This window comes from Dromiciops gliroides, chromosome 2, assembly GCF_019393635.1.
Source record: "Dromiciops gliroides isolate mDroGli1 chromosome 2, mDroGli1.pri, whole genome shotgun sequence".
NCBI lineage: Eukaryota > Metazoa > Chordata > Mammalia > Microbiotheria > Microbiotheriidae > Dromiciops > Dromiciops gliroides.
Window position 1 is genome coordinate 660,732,173 of NC_057862.1, and position 18,062 is coordinate 660,750,234.

The 18,062-nt window shown below is 46.3% G+C and overlaps 1 protein-coding gene across 5 annotated transcripts in view; it reads left to right on the plus strand.

Annotated features, from left to right (window-relative positions):
• The window catches only part of PSD4 (pleckstrin and Sec7 domain containing 4), a 64,863-nt gene that overhangs the window by 35,814 nt on the left and 10,987 nt on the right, over positions 1–18,062 (plus strand). For all 5 annotated transcript variants that reach the window (XM_043986679.1, XM_043986683.1, XM_043986681.1 and 2 more), the window contains 5 exons: positions 5,559–6,642; positions 10,728–10,815; positions 11,646–12,051; positions 16,789–16,965; positions 17,424–17,504. In XM_043986679.1, coding sequence (XP_043842614.1) covers positions 5,674–6,642; positions 10,728–10,815; positions 11,646–12,051; positions 16,789–16,965; positions 17,424–17,504 — 1,721 coding nt within the window. In that variant the 5' untranslated portion in view covers positions 5,559–5,673. The remainder of the gene's footprint in view (positions 1–5,558; positions 6,643–10,727; positions 10,816–11,645; positions 12,052–16,788; positions 16,966–17,423; positions 17,505–18,062) is intronic.

The following is an 18,062-nucleotide window of genomic DNA, read 5'->3' on the forward strand; positions in this document are numbered from 1 at the left end:
TAGGGCTAAAAGGGGGTGAAAGTTAATTAGGTCTGAACTCCTCATTTTATAAATAAGGAACAAATGAAGGCCGGAGGGGTTGGGGGTGGAGGACCCGAGCTAACATACTTCGCCCAACCCATTGCTCTTTCCATCATGACTTCAGATGTTTGGATAAGGAAGAGGATCTGAGGGGTGTGGGGGATGGGTCTGCACATTGGCCCCCTAGAGAGCCAAGAGGAGTAAGAAAGACCTGAGGGTAACTCCTCCCTCACACATTTAGTAGCTGTGTGACCCTGGCCAAGTCACACAACCCCTATCTGCCTCAGTATTCTCATCTGCAAAATGGGAGTAATAAGAACACCTACATCACAGGGTTGTTAGGCGTCTCAAATGAAATGATGTTTATAGGAAAATCTTCAAGTGCTACATAAATGGGATTCTCATTATCATTAGTCCTGGTTAGGCACAATGTTAAGGGGTGGGTTTAAGGGGGTGGCTGCACCTCCAGTGGGAGCTGCTCCCAGAAGAGGGAGATGGAGGGAAGGAAGGCCCCAGACTTCTTACAAGCCCAGTTGTGCTTGGTCCAGTCTGGCTCAGGCTCTGGGGTGACCTGCTTGGTTGGTTTTCCCATCTAACAGCCTGGGGGAAACTCTGGGGACAAAAGGAAGCAAAATGCAGGCAGCCTCTTTGGAGATCCACCTGGTGGTCCTGAGGGCTGTGTTGTCCTCCTCCTCCCCTTCCTCCTCTTCCTCTTCCTCCTTTCCCTCCTTTTTCTCCTTTTCTCCTCCTTCTCCCACTTCTTCCTCTTCCATCCCTCTTCTTGGCCTTAGACTCTCAGACTTGGCAATCCGGGCTCTGTGGTTGGGGCATCCCCTCCAAACATACCCAAGGAACCCTCCACCTCAAAGCCCTTTCTCTCTCTCCTCCCTTCTCCTTTCTCTCTCACTCTCCTCCCCTTCTCTCTCTCCCCCCTCTCTCTCCCTCCCTCCACCCCCTATCTCTTATCTCTGTCTCCCTCCCCTCCTCCACCACCCTGTCTCTGTCTCTGTCTCTGTCTCTGTCTCTGTCTCTGTCTCTGTCCCTGTCTCTGTCTCTGTCTGTCTCTGTCCCTGTCTCTGTCTCTGTCTCTGTCTCTGTCTCTCTCTCAATGGCTGTATTTGCATGAAGTCTGGCCTTTCTACCTTCCTGGCAGGATGTGGGGCCTCTGGGGAGATGTCTCTCTCCCCTGGTGCAGAGGTCTGAGTGCCCTGCGCTGTCTTCTTCCTCGGTCCGTCCCTCCACCCAAGAAGGCCGTCTCCCAGTCCTCCTCCAGTGTGGGCTGAGTCCCTCTCCCTCCCTCTCGGGGACCTCCCTGGTTCATTTCCTCCAGCTGCACAGGCACCAGTGGGAAGGACAAAACCAGCCTCCTGAGTCACCAGCCTCCGCTGGGCCCAGAGAAATCATGGGGCTCTTTGTCCAAGGGAAGTGGAAGTTTCCAGGATAAAGTGAATGAGGCCTCACAGGGTCAGGGAAGGTTTCTCAATAAAGCCAGAGGGCTGAGAGACACCTTGGAAACAGGATCAGAGAGCTCTACACTGGGAACCCAGTGAGTGAATAGAGTGCAGAGAGACCTGAATTCGAATCCTGCCTTAGCTCATTCTTGGCTGTGGGAGCCTAAGCAAGTCATTTACCTCTTTCAGCCTAGACTTCCTCATCTGTAGAGTGAGCATAGCACCTACCTCAAAGGTGTTGTTCTAAGGCTCAAATAAGTTAATATACGTAGATAAAGCACTTTGTACACCAGAAAGCCCCCTGGAGAGCTAAGGCCCCTTCTCCTATGAGGGCTTCACCTTGATCGGATCTCTCTCCCCTGGGAACCTCATCCGGATGTTTCTGTCCTCTTAGCCTTTAAGCTAAGACGAGGTGATCTTGGGCAAGTCATGGTTCCTGTTAGGATTCATTTTCCTTAAATGAGGAGGATGAATTAAGAGGAGCCCATCCATCCTCCTTGCACCACCCCTGAGTCTGTTCTCTTCCAGGTGCAAAACACTTCTACTCTAAGCTTCCTTCTCTTTCCCTTACTTTTCTCCTCTCTCTGCCTGGGCCTTCCAGTTTAATCTTATCATTCCCTAACCCTACAATGACAGCCTGATAATAACAACACACCCAATTCTATAGCTCTATTCTATGTAGCTTCCCTGATAAGAGAGACTATGCTTATCCCCACTGTACAGATGGGCAAACTGAAGCTTAGAAAAGATGATTGACTTGCCCAAGGTCACACATCTTGTGAGAGATAGAGATGGGACTGAAGCCCATATTTTCTGACGCTAAATCCAGGGCTTTCTTTACTCCTCTGCCTTGTATATAAGGCAGTAAGATGTGTGCATAGGTGACTGTCACATACATACTCAAGTATATTCCACAGGAGGACACGGGGCGGTGTTCTCAACATTTGACTTGGCTCAGGGGGAACAGTGAGCAAAGTAGGCTCTTTTTCACCATGCAAGGAGGCAATTGAGGTAAAGCATCTTAACTGCATGTTCCTGGCCACCTGGCTCTGAATGCTTTCTTTGTGGAAAGAGCCCCAGGCCTGGAATCAAAGGACCTGGGTTCAAATCTCACCTCTTATGTTACGCTAACTGCCTGTGTGACTGTGAAGTGACTTGACTTCCCTGGATCTCAGGTTCCTCAACTATAAAATGCCCAGGTTGAATAAGATGATGTCTAAGGTCTCTTCTGGTTCTGGATCCAGGATCCCTCCTGAGGCCTCTTTTCCTGCTAATTAGCCACCTTTCGGCCTCAGCCCGAGGGGGGGGGCTGCCATTTCTGATTCCTGACTGCCACCTGGTGACCATATGCTAGAAGTGCCTCCTCATTTCCTCTCAGGCAGTGATCTCTGGTCTGGTTTTTACATATGGATCGTGTATTAAAAAGCTAGAGTCCCTCAAATAGGGGCTGCTTGGAGCATTCTTGCTGATGAAGACCAGGACAGGTGTGGCCCAGCCCAAGGCCACCTTCTCGGGTCTAAATAATGCAGCAGTGGCCAGAAAGTGGCACAGTGTCCCTGGGATGGAGGAGGAAGAGGAGGAGGAGGAAGAAAAGAAGGAAAAAGAGAAGAGGAGAAGAGGAAGAGGATGAGGAAGAGGAGGAAGAGAAGAAGGAGAAAGAGAAAGGAGGAGAAGAGGAGGAGAGGAGAGGGAGGAGGAGGAAGAGGAAGAAGAAAAGGAAGAAGAGAAGAAAGAGGAGGGGGAGAGAGGAGAGGAGGAGGAAGAAAAGAAGGAAAAGGAGGAGAAGAGGAAGAGGAGCAGGAGAAGGGGAAGAGAAAGAAGAAAAAGAGCTAGGATTTATATAACACTGGAAAGTTTAACAAAACCCTTTCCATACATTATCTCGCCTCATCCTCACAAAAATCCTGTGAGAAGGGTGCTATTTTTATCCTCATTTTACAGATGAGAAATCTGAGATTAAGTGACTTGCCTGAGGTGATAAAGGTAGTCAGGATTCAAATTCAGGTCTTTCTTCCTGACTCCAGGTATAGCTCTGCACCTAGCTGCCTCCTAATTCCTCATCATTGAGCCTACTGTCTTCTTCCCCAAGGAGCTCCAGGCGAAGCTGAACTCTCCAGGGTCCTGGGGAGACATAGTCCCTTTTACCTTACTGAAGTCCCGTTCTTTCTACCCCCTCCCCACATCTGACTACAGACTCCTTAAGAGTCTGTGTCTTGTCTTTGTTCCCCCAGCAGTTAGTGTGATCCCTTGGGATGAGACAGAGAACTAGAAGGGATCTCAGAGGTCGTCTATTCTGTCTGGCCCCCTCATTTTACAGAGGAGGAACCTGGGGGGGAGGGGGAAGTTACTTGCCCAAGGTCACACAGCCAGTGTGGGTAGAGGTCAATAAAGCTGGGAGATGGGACTTCCAGGATGGACGCACTCTCTCCGTGGACATGGGTTGCAGCAACCTAGTGAGTTGCTTCAGGCTCAGGAAAGATGAAGTGACTGAGAGAAGCCAAGCTCAAAGATTTGGAGCTGAGAGGGACCTTAGAGACCAGCAAGGCTGACATTCACAGAAGAGAAAACTGAGGCACAGAAAGGTTAAGTGACCTACCCAGGGTTAGCTAGCAAGTAATAGTCTGAGGCAGGATTTCAATCCAAGGCCTCCTGACTCTAAATTCAGCGTCATATTCACTCCACTCTATACAGACAGTAAAATAATAATAATAACAACAATAAAATAATGGTATGCTTTTGTAGCACAAAATTTAAGATTTGTAAGACACGTTCTATACATTATATTCTTTGATCCTTATAGTAACTCAGTCTAGCCCCCAATATTTCCCAATATTCAAAAAACCTCTGGGTAAGTATGTTTTTTGACCAAGGGACAAGAGCACATGGCCCATGCAGGTTCAGTTCCATTGGAAGTGCCCCCAGCCCATCAAATGGTTGAAGAAACAGGGCCTAAATGGGGGGGGGGCTGTCATACAACTAGCAAGTGTCTGAGGCAGGATTTGAACCCAGGGCTCCTTAGCCCAGTGTTCTCACCACCTCACCTTGCTGCCTTTAGTAAATGTTAGAGCAGGGATTTAGGTGATTAATAAGCATTTTTTGTTGACTGGGGGCTCCAGCTGTCAGGGAATCTTCTCAGCGAATCTCACCTTCTCCCTGTGCCTCCCATCAATTACCCCCATGGGAAAGTAACAAACATGAAGCATGACAGGAAGGACAGGAAGGAAGTATTAAGGAGAGGCTGGTTCTCCCCCCACCCCAGTCAGGGATGTGGTATGGAGGGATGAGAAAGGAGAAGATGCCTACAATGGATGGAAGGCTGGAATAAAGAATTTCCAAGGTCCTTTTGTTTTTGTTTTTGTTTTTTTGGTGGGGCAATGGGGGTTGTGACTTGCCCAGGGTCACACAGCTAGTACGTGTCAAGTGCCTGAGGGTGGATTTGAACTCAGATACTCCTGAATCCAGGGCCAGTGGCCCTGGTCCAAGGTCCCTTCTTGTTCTCAGATTGAGTCAATGAAGTCAATCAATAGATGTGCATTAAGCACCTGCTACCTGCCAGGCAATTGCTAAGGGTACAAAGAAAGTCAAAAGAGAATCCCTACCCTCAGGGAGTTTGCAGTCTAATGGGGAGACAACATGAAATAACCATGTACAAACAAGCTATATAGATGATAAATTGGAGGAAATCCATGGAGAAAAGGCACACCAAATTTCATTTGGAAGGTACCTTAGAGACCTTCTCCTTTAACCTGCACCTGAGCAGGAATCCCTCCCCCTCATCTCTCTCTCTCTCTCTCTCTCTCTCTCTCTCTCTCTCTCTCTCTCTCTCTCTCTCTCTCTCTCTCTCTCTCTCTCTCTCACACACACACACACACACACACACACACACACACAAATGGTTCTCTAGCCTTCCTTGGAAGCTGACATTCTGCCTTCTGCCTCCTCCCCCAAGGAGCAAGCCAGACTTAGACTTGGGCAACCCCTTACTTTTCTGTTTTCTTCTGAGCCCCTCAGAGGTATGACTCTCCTTGGGGCCTATGCTGGATATCACCCAGAGTTCACTAACTGGTGTTTGCTTTGGCTCTACAGGGTAGACGCACGTGCATCCCAGGGACTTCTCTGACCTGCTCCACTCATGGCAAATACAATGGGATTGTAGGCAAAGAAGGCAGGAGGTCCCCAGCCTGCTGCTACACTGTCTGGGATGATGGATGGCCAAGGGCTCCCTGGTCATCCCGAGTCCATGGGTTATCGCCTGGCCCACTTTGGGGAGAATCTTCAGCAAGCCTCTGGAGACCCCCCAAGGGGAATCTATGAGCCTCCGGAAGTTCCTGCACCTTGCATAGAGCAAGCCTGGGTCTTTGATCCAACAAACCAAGATGTTCCCCAAATCCTGGATGCTAACAGAAGTCCGCAGACATTACCTCTGGCGGAACACTATCTTAGATCAAATAGGGAGGCCTCACCCAGTTCCCCAAGAGAACCCCTTCATTCAGGAAGAGACAGCCATAACAACTCCACCCAGGTCATGTTCTGGGCTGGCATCCTCCAGGCCCAGATGTGTGTCCTTGACTTGGAAGAGGAGTTGGAAAAGACAGATGTGTTCCGAGAAGAGCTAAGGCGCTGCATACCCTCCCCCATGGAGCTCCCAGACTTCTCACCAAGTAGGCAAGACTCCCAGGACCAGGGCATTGGCCTAAGGTCCTCACACTTGGCAGATGACTCCGAGGAAGACAGTAGTGGGCTGGAGGAGGAACCCAGAGGGTTTCCACAAGATGAGCCCCTTGCTTCTCCAGTGGAGTGGGGGGAAGAGGAAGAGAGCTTGTTCTTCGACAATCCCCTCTTCCTAGAGAGCCCTACCTCAGTCACTAGTGTTCCCGAAGAGCCTGTTTGGAGCTTCCCAGTACCTGATAGGGAGGAGGGGACTGAGCAAGTAAGGCTTGAACCAGAGACTCAGTGGACCCAAAGATTGCTGCTCGAGGGAGGAGGTGGCTCTCAGAACCCAGAGAGTGAGCCCAATTCAGTGGCTGGGGTAGCTGATCCTGGTAGGGAGGCTGACCCTTCGTACCCAGTACCCACCTACAAACTACATTATGAGTCTTGGGTGAAACAGGATTGTCTCAGTGTGCTTGACTCTGACTCCAGTCCTCTGATGGTAGAGGAGACCTTGTCGGTAAGGAAAAAGCCAATGTCCTGGAAAGAGTGTTGAGTCATCCATGTGAACACAAGCTAAGCTAGTTGGCACGAGAGGATGGGACCAAGGATAACAGCAATGCTGGTCTCTGGGGTCCAAGGGAATAGAGCCAAAATGTACCTTAGAACTCATCCAATCTAAGACTTTCATTTTACATATGAAGAAACTGAGGCCAAGAGAGATCAAGTGACTTGCTTAAGGTCATAGAGCTAGAAAGTTCTGAAGACAGGATTTCAACCCAGGTCCTATGATTCCCCATGCCCTTTCCACCACACTATCTTAGACATTTCCTGCTAGAGCAGTTTCTTTCTTTTCTAGGGTCCTTCTGCAGAAATATTGGGATCATCTTATTTTAAGGTATTTCAAGACCCTTGGAAAGAATAGAAATCTGAGGATGGTGATGAAATCTGATGGAGAGAATGGACCTCTGGGTTCTTTGGTCCATCCATAGTGCCCTTGGACATGGTCCCTTTCCTCTCTGAGACATGGAATATATGTGTGGGGTGGGGGAGACTTCCTGTCCTTCAGAAGTCTCTAGGAGGTTCTCCTCATGTCCTAGTTGTACCATCTACATCCAACTAAGGAGCACAGAGAGGTCAGAAAAGCAGGTGAGACACAGGACAAGGGTGTGATCTGGATTCCTTAGAGTTTACAGCTAAAGGTATACATTGGGGTACAATTACCCAGGGAAAAGTCCTCACCTTCCATATTCCTAAGATTCCCATTGCTTATAACAATAGTCATAACAGGGACAGCTAGGTGACGTAGTGGGTAGAGAGCACCAGCCCTGGAGTCAGGAGGAACTGAGTTCAAATCCAGCCTCAGACGCTTACTACCTGTGTGACCCTGGGCAAGTCACTTAACCCCAATTGCCCCCCCCAAAAAAAATAGTAATAACAAAATTCTCATTTATATAGGTACTATATGAATGTACTATTCAAATTATATATACATATATTTATGTGTATATATACACTATACAAACATTTCATTTTAATTTTACCACAGCCCTAAGATGGAGATATTATTATCTCCATTTTTTAAATGAGGCAAACAGAAGTTAAATGATTTGCCCAGGGTCACATGGCTAGTATGGGTCTAAGGCAGAATTTGAATTTAGGTCCCCCTGCTTCCCACTGCATTCTATACACTATGCCATCTAGTTGCTGTGGTTTCTACTAGAGTAACCAGCTCTTTGTTGATGAGAATCAGGTGCAAAATACAGCTCCCCTCATCATTTCTTCCTCTGAAGGAGGTGAAGTCCACTCTAAGAGGCAATATCCGATTCTTCTGAGGGATGGTTCCTACCACCCCAGAGGGAGGTAGTCCTAATTGTTCCCATCCACAGTATGTTGTAGTGAAAAGAATAGTGGACCCAGATGGCAAAGCTGTGATCCATTCTGCCCCAATCATTGGCTAACTGTTCATTCTGAGCAAGGTACCACTTCTGGAGTCTCACTATCTTCATCTGTAAATTGACTTGATAATCACAAAATCACAATTATCTTTGAAAAAGACTTCAGAGACTATCTCATACAGGGGCTCTTAACCGTTTCTTTTTGTCTCAGACCCCTTTGATCATCTGATGAAGTTTATGGATGGACCCCTTCTCAGAATAATGCTTTATTGTCTACATTCATAATGGATGGAAATGCTAGATTTTCATTAGAGATTAGTCAAAATGAAGATGTAATTTTTTTTTTACCTATTTAAGGTCATGGACTCCCTGAAATCTATCCACAGATTCCTTGGGGGTCTCTCAACCTCAGTTTAAGAACCCTTGGCTCCGTAGAACCCAAACCTAAGAAAGAATCCTCTTGGGAAAATGTCCAATGAATAGTTATCCCCCCTCTTCTTGAAAACATACATCAATGAGGCACTCATAACCTTCCAAGACAGTCCCATCTGCTTTGGGACGTTTATTATTGTTAGTGTTTCCTCAGATTGACTTTATTTCTATAATTTCTATAACTTTTCTTTGTCTATCTGGTTTTAGGCTTGGAGGTGAAATATTCACTTTTTTTAAAAATCAGGGTTAAGTGACTTGTCCAGGGTCACACAGCTAGGGTCAAGTGTCTGAAGCCAGATTTGAACTCAGGTCCTCCTGACTCCAGGGCTCATGCTCTATCCACTGGGCCTTTCAGCTGTCTGGGTGAAATGTATTCATGACAGAAGTATTCTCTCCCTCTTCTGGACCCCAGTTTTGGAATATGGACATTGCTGGCCACATTTTTTACCCTGTTCACAAATAAGGCAACAGAGATATCAATAACAGCTGGATGGATTTGTTTTTTGTTGTTGGGTTTTTTTCCTAGCCAGCCAAAAAAAAAAATTCACACTATTTAAACAGAAATTAGAAAAGGAACTTTACAAAGTACAATGAACTTCAGAATCACCCTACTCAGACAGAGGGGAGGGAGAAAGAAAGGGAAACCAAACTTCACAGTCTGGAAACTTGTCTTCCAAATGGGAAAGCCAGGGTCCACCATCCATCTCACTGGAGCTGAAAGTGGAGGTAACTGGGGCTGTGCACGGACTGCTAGGCCTCTAAGCAAAGCTCTACCAGAAAATCATGAAGGGCTTTTTTAAATGCCTTGCTAAAGACCAATATCAATGGCAACACTGATACCATTCCCTTGATTTTCCTGTCTAGTTATCCTATCAAAAAAGGAAATGAAGTCAGTCTGGTATGACTTGTTGCAGCTGAATCCACACTCTTTTTTTTTTTTTAAGGCAATTGGGGTTAAGTGTCTTGCCCAGGGTCACACAGCTAGTAAGTGTTAAGTGTCTGAGGCTGGATTTGAACTCAGGTCCTCCTGAATCCAGGGCCGGGGCTCTATCCACTGCACCACCTAGCTGCCCCCACACTTACTCTTACAGGTCATTGTTTCTCTAAGTGCTCATAAGCCTCTCTTTAATGTTATGTTCTGGAATTTGAAGAATCCATTCTCCCTTCCCAACTTAAAAAAAAAAACATCGATCCTTTTTCATTCTTATGACTATTTTTTCCCACATTTTCCAAACATCATTGCTTTATTTTCTCTCTCAGCCTCAATTTCCTTATCTGTAGAATGGAGATAATAATCTCACCTATTGGATTGAATGAGAAAATATACAAAGTGCTTTGCAAACCTTAAAGCATTATATAAATCTTAGAGATTATCAGTTTTTGCTCACTGGATATTCATGACCCCAAGGATTTGTTTTGTGTTTTTAAGTGCTCAGGGTTATAAGGCAGTAGAACCCCAGGTCTGGGGACCAGAAGGTGGTGAAGTGTATTCTTGCTGCTTCTCAACTTACCTTTGCTGAAGCAGCTACTACAGGGTTGGAAGGGATAGAGCCCTGATTTGGAGTCAGCTTCTGCCCCAGACACTCATTAGCTGGTCAAATAATTTCACCCTATTCCATTTCCAAATTTTTAAAGTGGGGTAATAATAGCACCTACTTCCCTGGGTCATTGTAGGGGATCATCATGGTGAGGTGTAAGTAAAGCACTTTGCAAACTCTATTGCTCTCCTTAAATAGATGCTAACTATTAGGTAGATGCTAGCTAGTCTGTTTCCCATTAACCATATCTTCTTCTTCAATTACAGATCATCCTCGTTGGTAAAGGAAAGAAACAAAATAAGCATTCAGTGCATCAAATGTTTATAGAGTTCCTTTTAGGTGCCACCTCCCTGGGTTATGCACTAACTGTTTTGCTTTCTCTGTAGTCAGTTATCATCCCCTATAATACAAAACTTCAGTGCTCTTTGGCTCCCCCAGCCCCACAGTCTGCCTCAGAGCTAGTACTTGCTGCCCCTGTAGCCTGTGGGTAGGAGAATTATGTGGTCCTGGCCCAAGTCAGCTACCTCTGCTTGGCCACCAGATGTTCTTCACTTGACCATGGAAGGGCACTTGAGTTTCCAGAGAGCTATATCCTAATTTTGCCTTCACCATGAACTTGCCATGTGACTTTTCCTCTCAGCCTCAGTGGTTTCCCCTGTAAAATGAGGGGGTTGGACTAGTGATCTCATAAATAACCAGGCTCTAAGGAACTGAGCCTGGATTTTTTTTTCCCCTAGGTTCAGGACAGCCACACAAACCAATGGACCACAGAGCTTCCCTCCAGTGTGGACAAGCAACTGCTCGGTCTCCAGGAGAGAGGTCCAGGTAAGTCCCAGTTTAGAAACTGGCTTCAGGGAAATGGTAGGGGACAGTTCTGGGACTGGGGGTGTGGGGGGGAGCTTGATAACTTTGAGGCCTCAGATGGAGTGAAGACAACTCCAAGACCCAAAGGTGGCATGGGGTTTGAGGTGGGGGGGAAGGCCATACCTGGAGGATCTCACTTCCCTACTTAAGAAACCAAATGGAAGGGCAGTATCTTCCTAGTCCCTGGATGCCTCATTGTCCTGGTTAAAGGCAAACTCAAAAAAAGGTGGGGAGGGCTAAGGAATTGGTGCTAACGCCACTCAGATGGAGAAGGAGGAGGGTGGAGGGCAAGGAAGAGAGGGAGAAAGAAAAGAAGGGAAAGGGAATGAGGAAAAAGGAAGAGATTAGGAGGCAAGAAGGGAAGAGGGAAGAGAAAAATGAAAAAATTGAGGGGAAGAAAGGGGAGGTCAGAGGAAAACAAGGGAAGAAAGGGGTGAAGAGAGTGAAGAAATGGAAAAGAGGGATGAGAGGTGAAAAGAGAAGGGAAGATAGAAAAAAGGCAAGAGAGCTGGTGAAGAAAGGGAGGTGATATAGGGAAGGGGGAAAGGAAGGAGTGAGGAGGTAAGGGGGAAGGAGAGGGGGAAAAGAAGAGAGGGGAGGGGGAAGAAAGGAGGGGAAGAGGAGAAGGAAAGGGGATGGGGGAGAAGATTATAAAGGGAGGGGAAGCAGATTAAGGAGAGGGGAAAGAGGAACAGGAAAGGGAGAGGGGAAGGGGAAAAGGAAGGTGGGAGGAGAGAGCGTCTTCCAGGCATTAGTGGGTGGGTCATTCAAACCTTCCCTTTCTTCCCCAGGTGAGAGCAATGCGGATACTGCTTGCCCAGTGGCTCTCGGGCCCTGCATAACACCTGCCTCATTTCAGGAGCCCGGAAGCCTCAGAGTTGGGGTCAGGGACCTCATGCCTAGCTCTAGTTCCAGCCTTAGCCCCAACCCCAGTCCCAGTCTTAGTCCCAGTCCGAACCCCAGCCCTGTGCAGCCCCTGGAGGGGAGTTTTCACCCGGACAGCGCCTTCCCTGAGTGGAGAATACTGGCTGCCTCCTGTCCTTCATCCTCGGAGAAGGAGGGAGCAGATCCCGCCTTCCTGAAGACGAAGGAGCCCCTGACTCCAGGGAGGACAGTGGAGCCCCAAGGGGAAGTCCAAGCAGAAACAGCTGGGAAGGCCCAGCAGGATGTCAGCCCAGAAGCTCCCAGCACCGGAGTGTAAGTAGGGGGAAATTCACTTCCCCCAGTGAGGTGTGGGACTGAGAGTGACTAACAGGAATAATTAGCATGTATATTGAGGTTTAGGCATGCTAATGTTTTATCTTGCTAGGACCGGGTAATTGTGGGAGGGGTTGTAAAAGTGCCCTTGAAGACCCAGAAGTGGAATCTGTTGTTGGCCAAGGCAAAGGGGTTTCTAGAAAGTCTAGAAACTACAGCACGATTAGGTAGAGGCTGGATGAGTCAAGAGACGACCTTTAAAAAAAATAAAAGTTGAAAATTGGAGACGAAGAAGAATCACTCAGGGTTACTGAGACAGACAGAGCAGCCAGAAACTCATCATGAGGCATGTTTATACAGTGCTCTTTCCCCACAACAATCCTATAAGGCCGGCCTTATGTGTGTATGATTACACCCATTTTCCAAATACAGATAAGTGACATTTCTCCCTGCTCCCAGGTCAGAGCCAAGATTTAACATGGGGCTGCTGACTTCAAGTCCAGCCCTTGTCCAAGTGCCTGTTACTGCTTGAAAGGTCAAAGGACAACTCAGTGCACAATCTCCCCTGCACTGGGGAGGAAAGTTTAATCAGGTAGAAAAGACCTGGAGAAGAAAGACTTGGCACGGGTGCTGAGTGGGGTTTGGGGAGAACAGAACCCCTAAATGGGGGATTAGGTGCTTGCAAAAATCATTGGTGGTCAGGAAAGGAGGCTTGAGGAAGCCAAAGGTTGGGGCTGAAGCTATTGGTTGGTGGACTGTGAGGCTAATGATAATAAACAAGATAGCATTTTAAGGTTTACAAAGCATTTTCTACATAGGTTATCTCATTTGACTCTCACAACAACACTATGAAGTAAGTGCTATTATTATCCTCATTTTGCAGATAGGGAAACTAAGGTTGGTTTGGGGTTTTTTTTAGTTATGTGTCCAAAGCAAGATTTGAGTCTTTCTGACTTCAAGTCCAGCTTTGAGATCCAAAGCAACAAGCCTATTAAGAGCCAGATTGAGCTGGTAACCTTCCTCAAGCTTGGTTAAGAAGATTGTGCTCAGGGCAGCTAGGTGGCACGGTGGATAGAGCACCAGCTCTGGAGTCAGGAGGACCTGAGTTCAAATCCGGCCTCAGACACTTAGCACTTACTAGCTGTGTGACCCTGGGCAAGTCACTTAACCCCCAACTGCCTCACTAAAAAAAAAAAAGAAGAAGATTGTGCTCCTCACTGACCTGCTTGTCCCTAAATTTGCATCCTGAGATCCCATGAATTGAATTCAAGTTGTTAGGACTTCTACATAGGGGACTGAACTGGGTAGGGGTTGGGGGGTGGGAATTAAAATTCAGTAACAAAACTAGGGTGATGGGAACATAATCCCAAGAATACAGTATTCATGGGAAATCTCAGAAAGGAAGGAATGAAAGAACAAAAGAAGGAATAAAGGAAAGAAAGAAGGATGAAGGAAAGAAGGAGAAAAAAAGAAGTCTCCTCTTCTTTCTGCTTCATTCTCCCTTGGGTGTTTGAGGATGCCCAAACTCATTTTGTCACAGAGAATCAAATGGAAGAGTCCTGGATTAGTGTGACTTCTCCCCTATCCCACTGGATACCTGTGGGCTTTGCTTGCCTCTCCCCTGTGCTCAGACTCATTGCTTCACCCCAGCTTCTGCAGGTTTGTGACCCCTTCCTGTGGTTAGATGGCCTCCGGAAACTAATATCCTCCCTTGCCCCCCCCTTTCCTCCCCACCTCCATCTCATTCTATGAAGCACGTTCTCATCAAGTTTCTTCATTTAAAAAAAAATATGCTTTGCACTTTATGTATTTTTATCTTGACCTTAGTAACCATCAACAAAAACAAACGTTTGAAAGCACGAAGAATAAAACAATTGGCCACAAACATAATCATATGTAAAACTTACATTTCCATTAGTAGCAGTTTGTTAAAGGAAATTTAAAATCACAACCACCCTGTTTGCTGACCTTTTTTTCATCTGGGAACTTAGTTATTGTTACAGCTACTTTTATTTTTGAGAGTTTGTATATACTTTTTGTTCTGCCTTCCTCACTGTAACATTTCTTATAAATCTCCCCACATTTCTTTGTAATAGTAATCATAGCTAATGTTTCTGTAGTGCTTTAAGGTTTTTGAAGTGCATTATATATGTTATCATTTGATCATATTCTTCCTATTTGTCATTTCTTATGACATCATAATATTCCATCACATTTATATTTCCCAATTTTTCTAGACATTCCCTGGTCTCTGCCCATATGAATTGTTTCTAGCTTTGCAAAGCTACATTGTTTCTTGCTGTTACAAACAGTGGGGCTAAATGATTCTTGTAAAATGGATCAAAGGCTACAAAAGGTAGCTTTTCTTGTATAGTTCCAAATCGTTTTCCATACAGATTGCATCAATTCACAGCTCTACAAATTCTGCACCAGCGTGCCTGTTTTTCCACAGCCTCACCAATGTTGGATTTTATCGTTTTTAATCATTTGGTTTTCGTTGTCCTGAGCATTTTTCATTGACTCTGCTTTGTAAAGGTGGCCTCTCAGAGCTACTTTAATTTGCATCTGATTAATGGAGACTGGGTAATTTTCCCTTGAACTATTAATGTAGGTTTTTAATTTTGATAACTACCTGTTGATCATTTATTTGTTGTAGAATGAGTCTTACTCTTTCAAATTTGCAGTAATTCCTTATGGGCTTGGATGTCTGATTTCTATCAGAAGTGTTTATAGAAAAGATTTTTTTTTCTTGCCTAACATTTTTTTCCCTTATAATTACCCAATCCTCTTGAGACAACAAAAATTACTGTTGTAGAGAACTGACCTTTGAGCAGGGCATAAGGATTATTAGTCCATCACTCCAAATAGATTGTACTAATAAGACTTATTAAATTTCTTGCTTCTGACTCCAGCTTTTTTCCCCATGAAATCTATATTCTCTTCCTACTTCTCATCTTCGGCTGTCTGAGGCCCAGGCTGAGTTGTCTCACCCTAACTCCCTAGATATCTTTCCTGGTCTTCTATACCTACTCTGGGTTGAGTCTGGGCCTAGTTCCCTTATCTATCAGGAAAAAAAAATCTCTCCAAGAGCCTGGCTTCCTCCAAACCACTTCCTCTGATTACCTTCTGCCTCTTGCTTGGATCCTGAATTCCCCTTTGATCATCTGCTCTTCAGGACCCAGGGCCATCTTGTTTCTCCTTGAGGAGTCAGAGAAGCGTCTTTTGCTTGTGCAAAAACAATTATTCCATAACCATTAGCTGTACTTATTTCATAGATGCAAATAAAACATGTCTAATTATACTGAGGAGTCTCAGGGAAAGGGAGACAGTTCTCTGCCTGTGCTGTCTATGTTGTTCCTTCTCCTGGGGCTGTGTCAGGCTCTCTGCTGTCATGCCTATCCATATGCTCCCACAATACTCAAACCAAACTTGGGGGCTTCTAGGGAATGATGAAGAGCTCAAGCTAAGGGAAAAGGAAGAGGAAGGAGAGGGGTGAGTGGGAGGAGGAGGAGGAGGAGAAAAGGAAGGAGGGAAGAGGAGGAGGGGGAGGAATAAGGAAGAAGAGAAGGAGGAGGAAGATGATGAGAAAGGGAGAGGAGGAGGAGGAAGAAGAGGAGGGAGGAAGAGAAAGGGGAAGAGGGGGAGGGAAAGGAGGAGGAGGAGAAGGGGAAAGGAGGAGGGAAAAGGAGAAAGGGGAGGAGGAAGAGGGGGAAGAGAGTAAGCTAGAAAGATGGGAGCTGGGCTTCTTTGCTTGTTGTTTTTTCCCTTTCCTGAATGTCTTTGAGCGTAGGCAATTAGAAGACCATGAATGAGCACTGGATATCAGTCAAGGTCTGGGGGGGGGGGGGGGAGTGGCACTACATTTGACTTCTGCTCAGATTCAGTCGGGCTTTTTTCCTAGTCAGTTAAATACGTAACTCATGATCAAGTCACTTAACTCCACGGTTAACAATAACAGCTATTTTACAGGGTGTTTGTGAGGATCAAATGAGATCATATATGTAAAGCATTTTGCAAACCTTAAATCATAAAAATGTTGGCTATTGTTATTATGAATGATAATTCAGACCCTAAAAGAGTTGGGTTCCCTTTGTGAGATGGGAAGAACTATAGACTTAGAGCTGAAAGGGACCTTAGAACCCATCGATTTCAACCCCTCATTTTATAGATGAAGAAACTGAGGCCCTGAGAACTCACTAATAATTATAATCCTAATAGCTAATATTTATGTAGTTCTTACTCTGTACCAGGCACTGGGCTAAGCACTTCGTAATAATAATCTCATTTGATCCTCACAGCAGCCCTGTGGGGTAGGTGCTATTATTATGCCCATTTTACAGTTGAGGAAACTGAGGCAAACAGATGAAATTACTTGTTCAGGGCCACACAGTGTCTGAGGATGGACTGGAATTCAGGTCTGCCTGACTTCAAGTCTAACACTCTATCTACTTTGCCATTTAAGTTCTTTGGGGGCTTGAGCTCAATCTGGTTTCAGGGCAGTCGCAGACTGTGCCTAAGCTGTCCTCCCGTTTGTGGTTGGCCTTGAGTCAAGCTCATCCTCAAAGATTCCTCCTCAGAAGCCTGGGTTTGTCCTTGGATCTGATGTTAGACATCGGGCCTTCATTAGTCGAGTGAATATTGTGCTGTCAGAACTAATGTAGGTCTGTGATTCTTGGGTGGTCTGCAATAGGTATCCCAGCTTTGTCCTCAAGATCCTCTCCTTTCATTTCTTTTCAGGCGTCTTCAAAGCACTGAGTCCCAAACAGAGCCCCAGGGAGAAGGGCAAGGCCCAGAGGCTGAAGACAAGGTTGCCAATGGACTCAGCCCAGACCAAGTGTCTTGGAAACTGGCTTCTCGCCTCTACCATCTGGATGGCTTTCGCAAATCTGAGGTGGCTGTGCACCTCCAGAAGAAGTGAGCAGGGGTCCTGGCTGGTTGGTTGACAAGATGGGTCATCCCCTTTCAGAGGGTAGCTAGCTACTGCTAACGTGCCCATGGCATGGTCTGCCATCTTGTCCCCGTGTCTTTCCTCATCCCTGATTCTCCTCCCAGCCCCACCTGCAGCATCTTCTGTGTCTGCTTCCCCTTGCCCACGCTTGTTTCCATTTCCCTTTTTCCTCACCACTGAACTGATCTAGTTCCATTCTCATGCTCCTTTGGGGTCTGGGATGAGGTTCCCAAGGTGGCAGTGATCTCCTCACATTGTTTCCTGGTTCTGGTGGGACCTCTGTCTGTCAGTCTGTCTATCTTCCTCCTGCTGGGACTTCCTGGCATCCAGGATGGCCAACCGGAGCTCCTATTCCTCCACTTTCTTCTCTGCCTGGCTCCAAGATACAGGTTCCTCACTCTTCCCATCCCCTTCTTGTTTGTAGCAATGACTTCAGCAGGGAGGTGGCTGAGAAGTACCTGTCCTTCTTCCAGTTTAAAGACAAGAGCTTGGACCAAGCCCTTCGGTAAGTTGCTCATAGGCTATTGACAGGGGCAAGAAAACCAAGGACAAGTAGCCATAATACCAGCTTGTTCAGTCATTTTGGTCATGATTCCATTGGGGGTTTTCTTAGCAGAGATACAGGAAGGGTTGGTCATTTCCTTCTCCAGTTCATTTGACAGATGAGGAAACTGAGGCAAACAGGGTAAAGTGATTTGCCCAGAGTCACACAGCTAGGACGTGTCTGAGGCTGGATTTGAACTCAGGTCTTCTTGACTCCAAGCCCGGCTCTGTATTCACTGTGCCACCTAGTTGCCACTGTAATGCCAGCTAGCATGTATTAAATCCTGGGTTCAAATCCCACTTCTAATATTTACTTCCTTACCTAAAAATAAAAGATTTAGACCTCCTCAGGGTCCTTGAGGTCCCTTGCAGGTTTTGATCTACATTCCCTTGACTAAGATGCTTTGGGTAAGTCATTTAACTTCCCTCAGCCTTAATTTCCTCGATGATTAAATGAGGGAGTTGGACAAGGTGAACTCCTGGGTTCCTTCCAGATCTGGACCTATGATTCTTGGTGGAC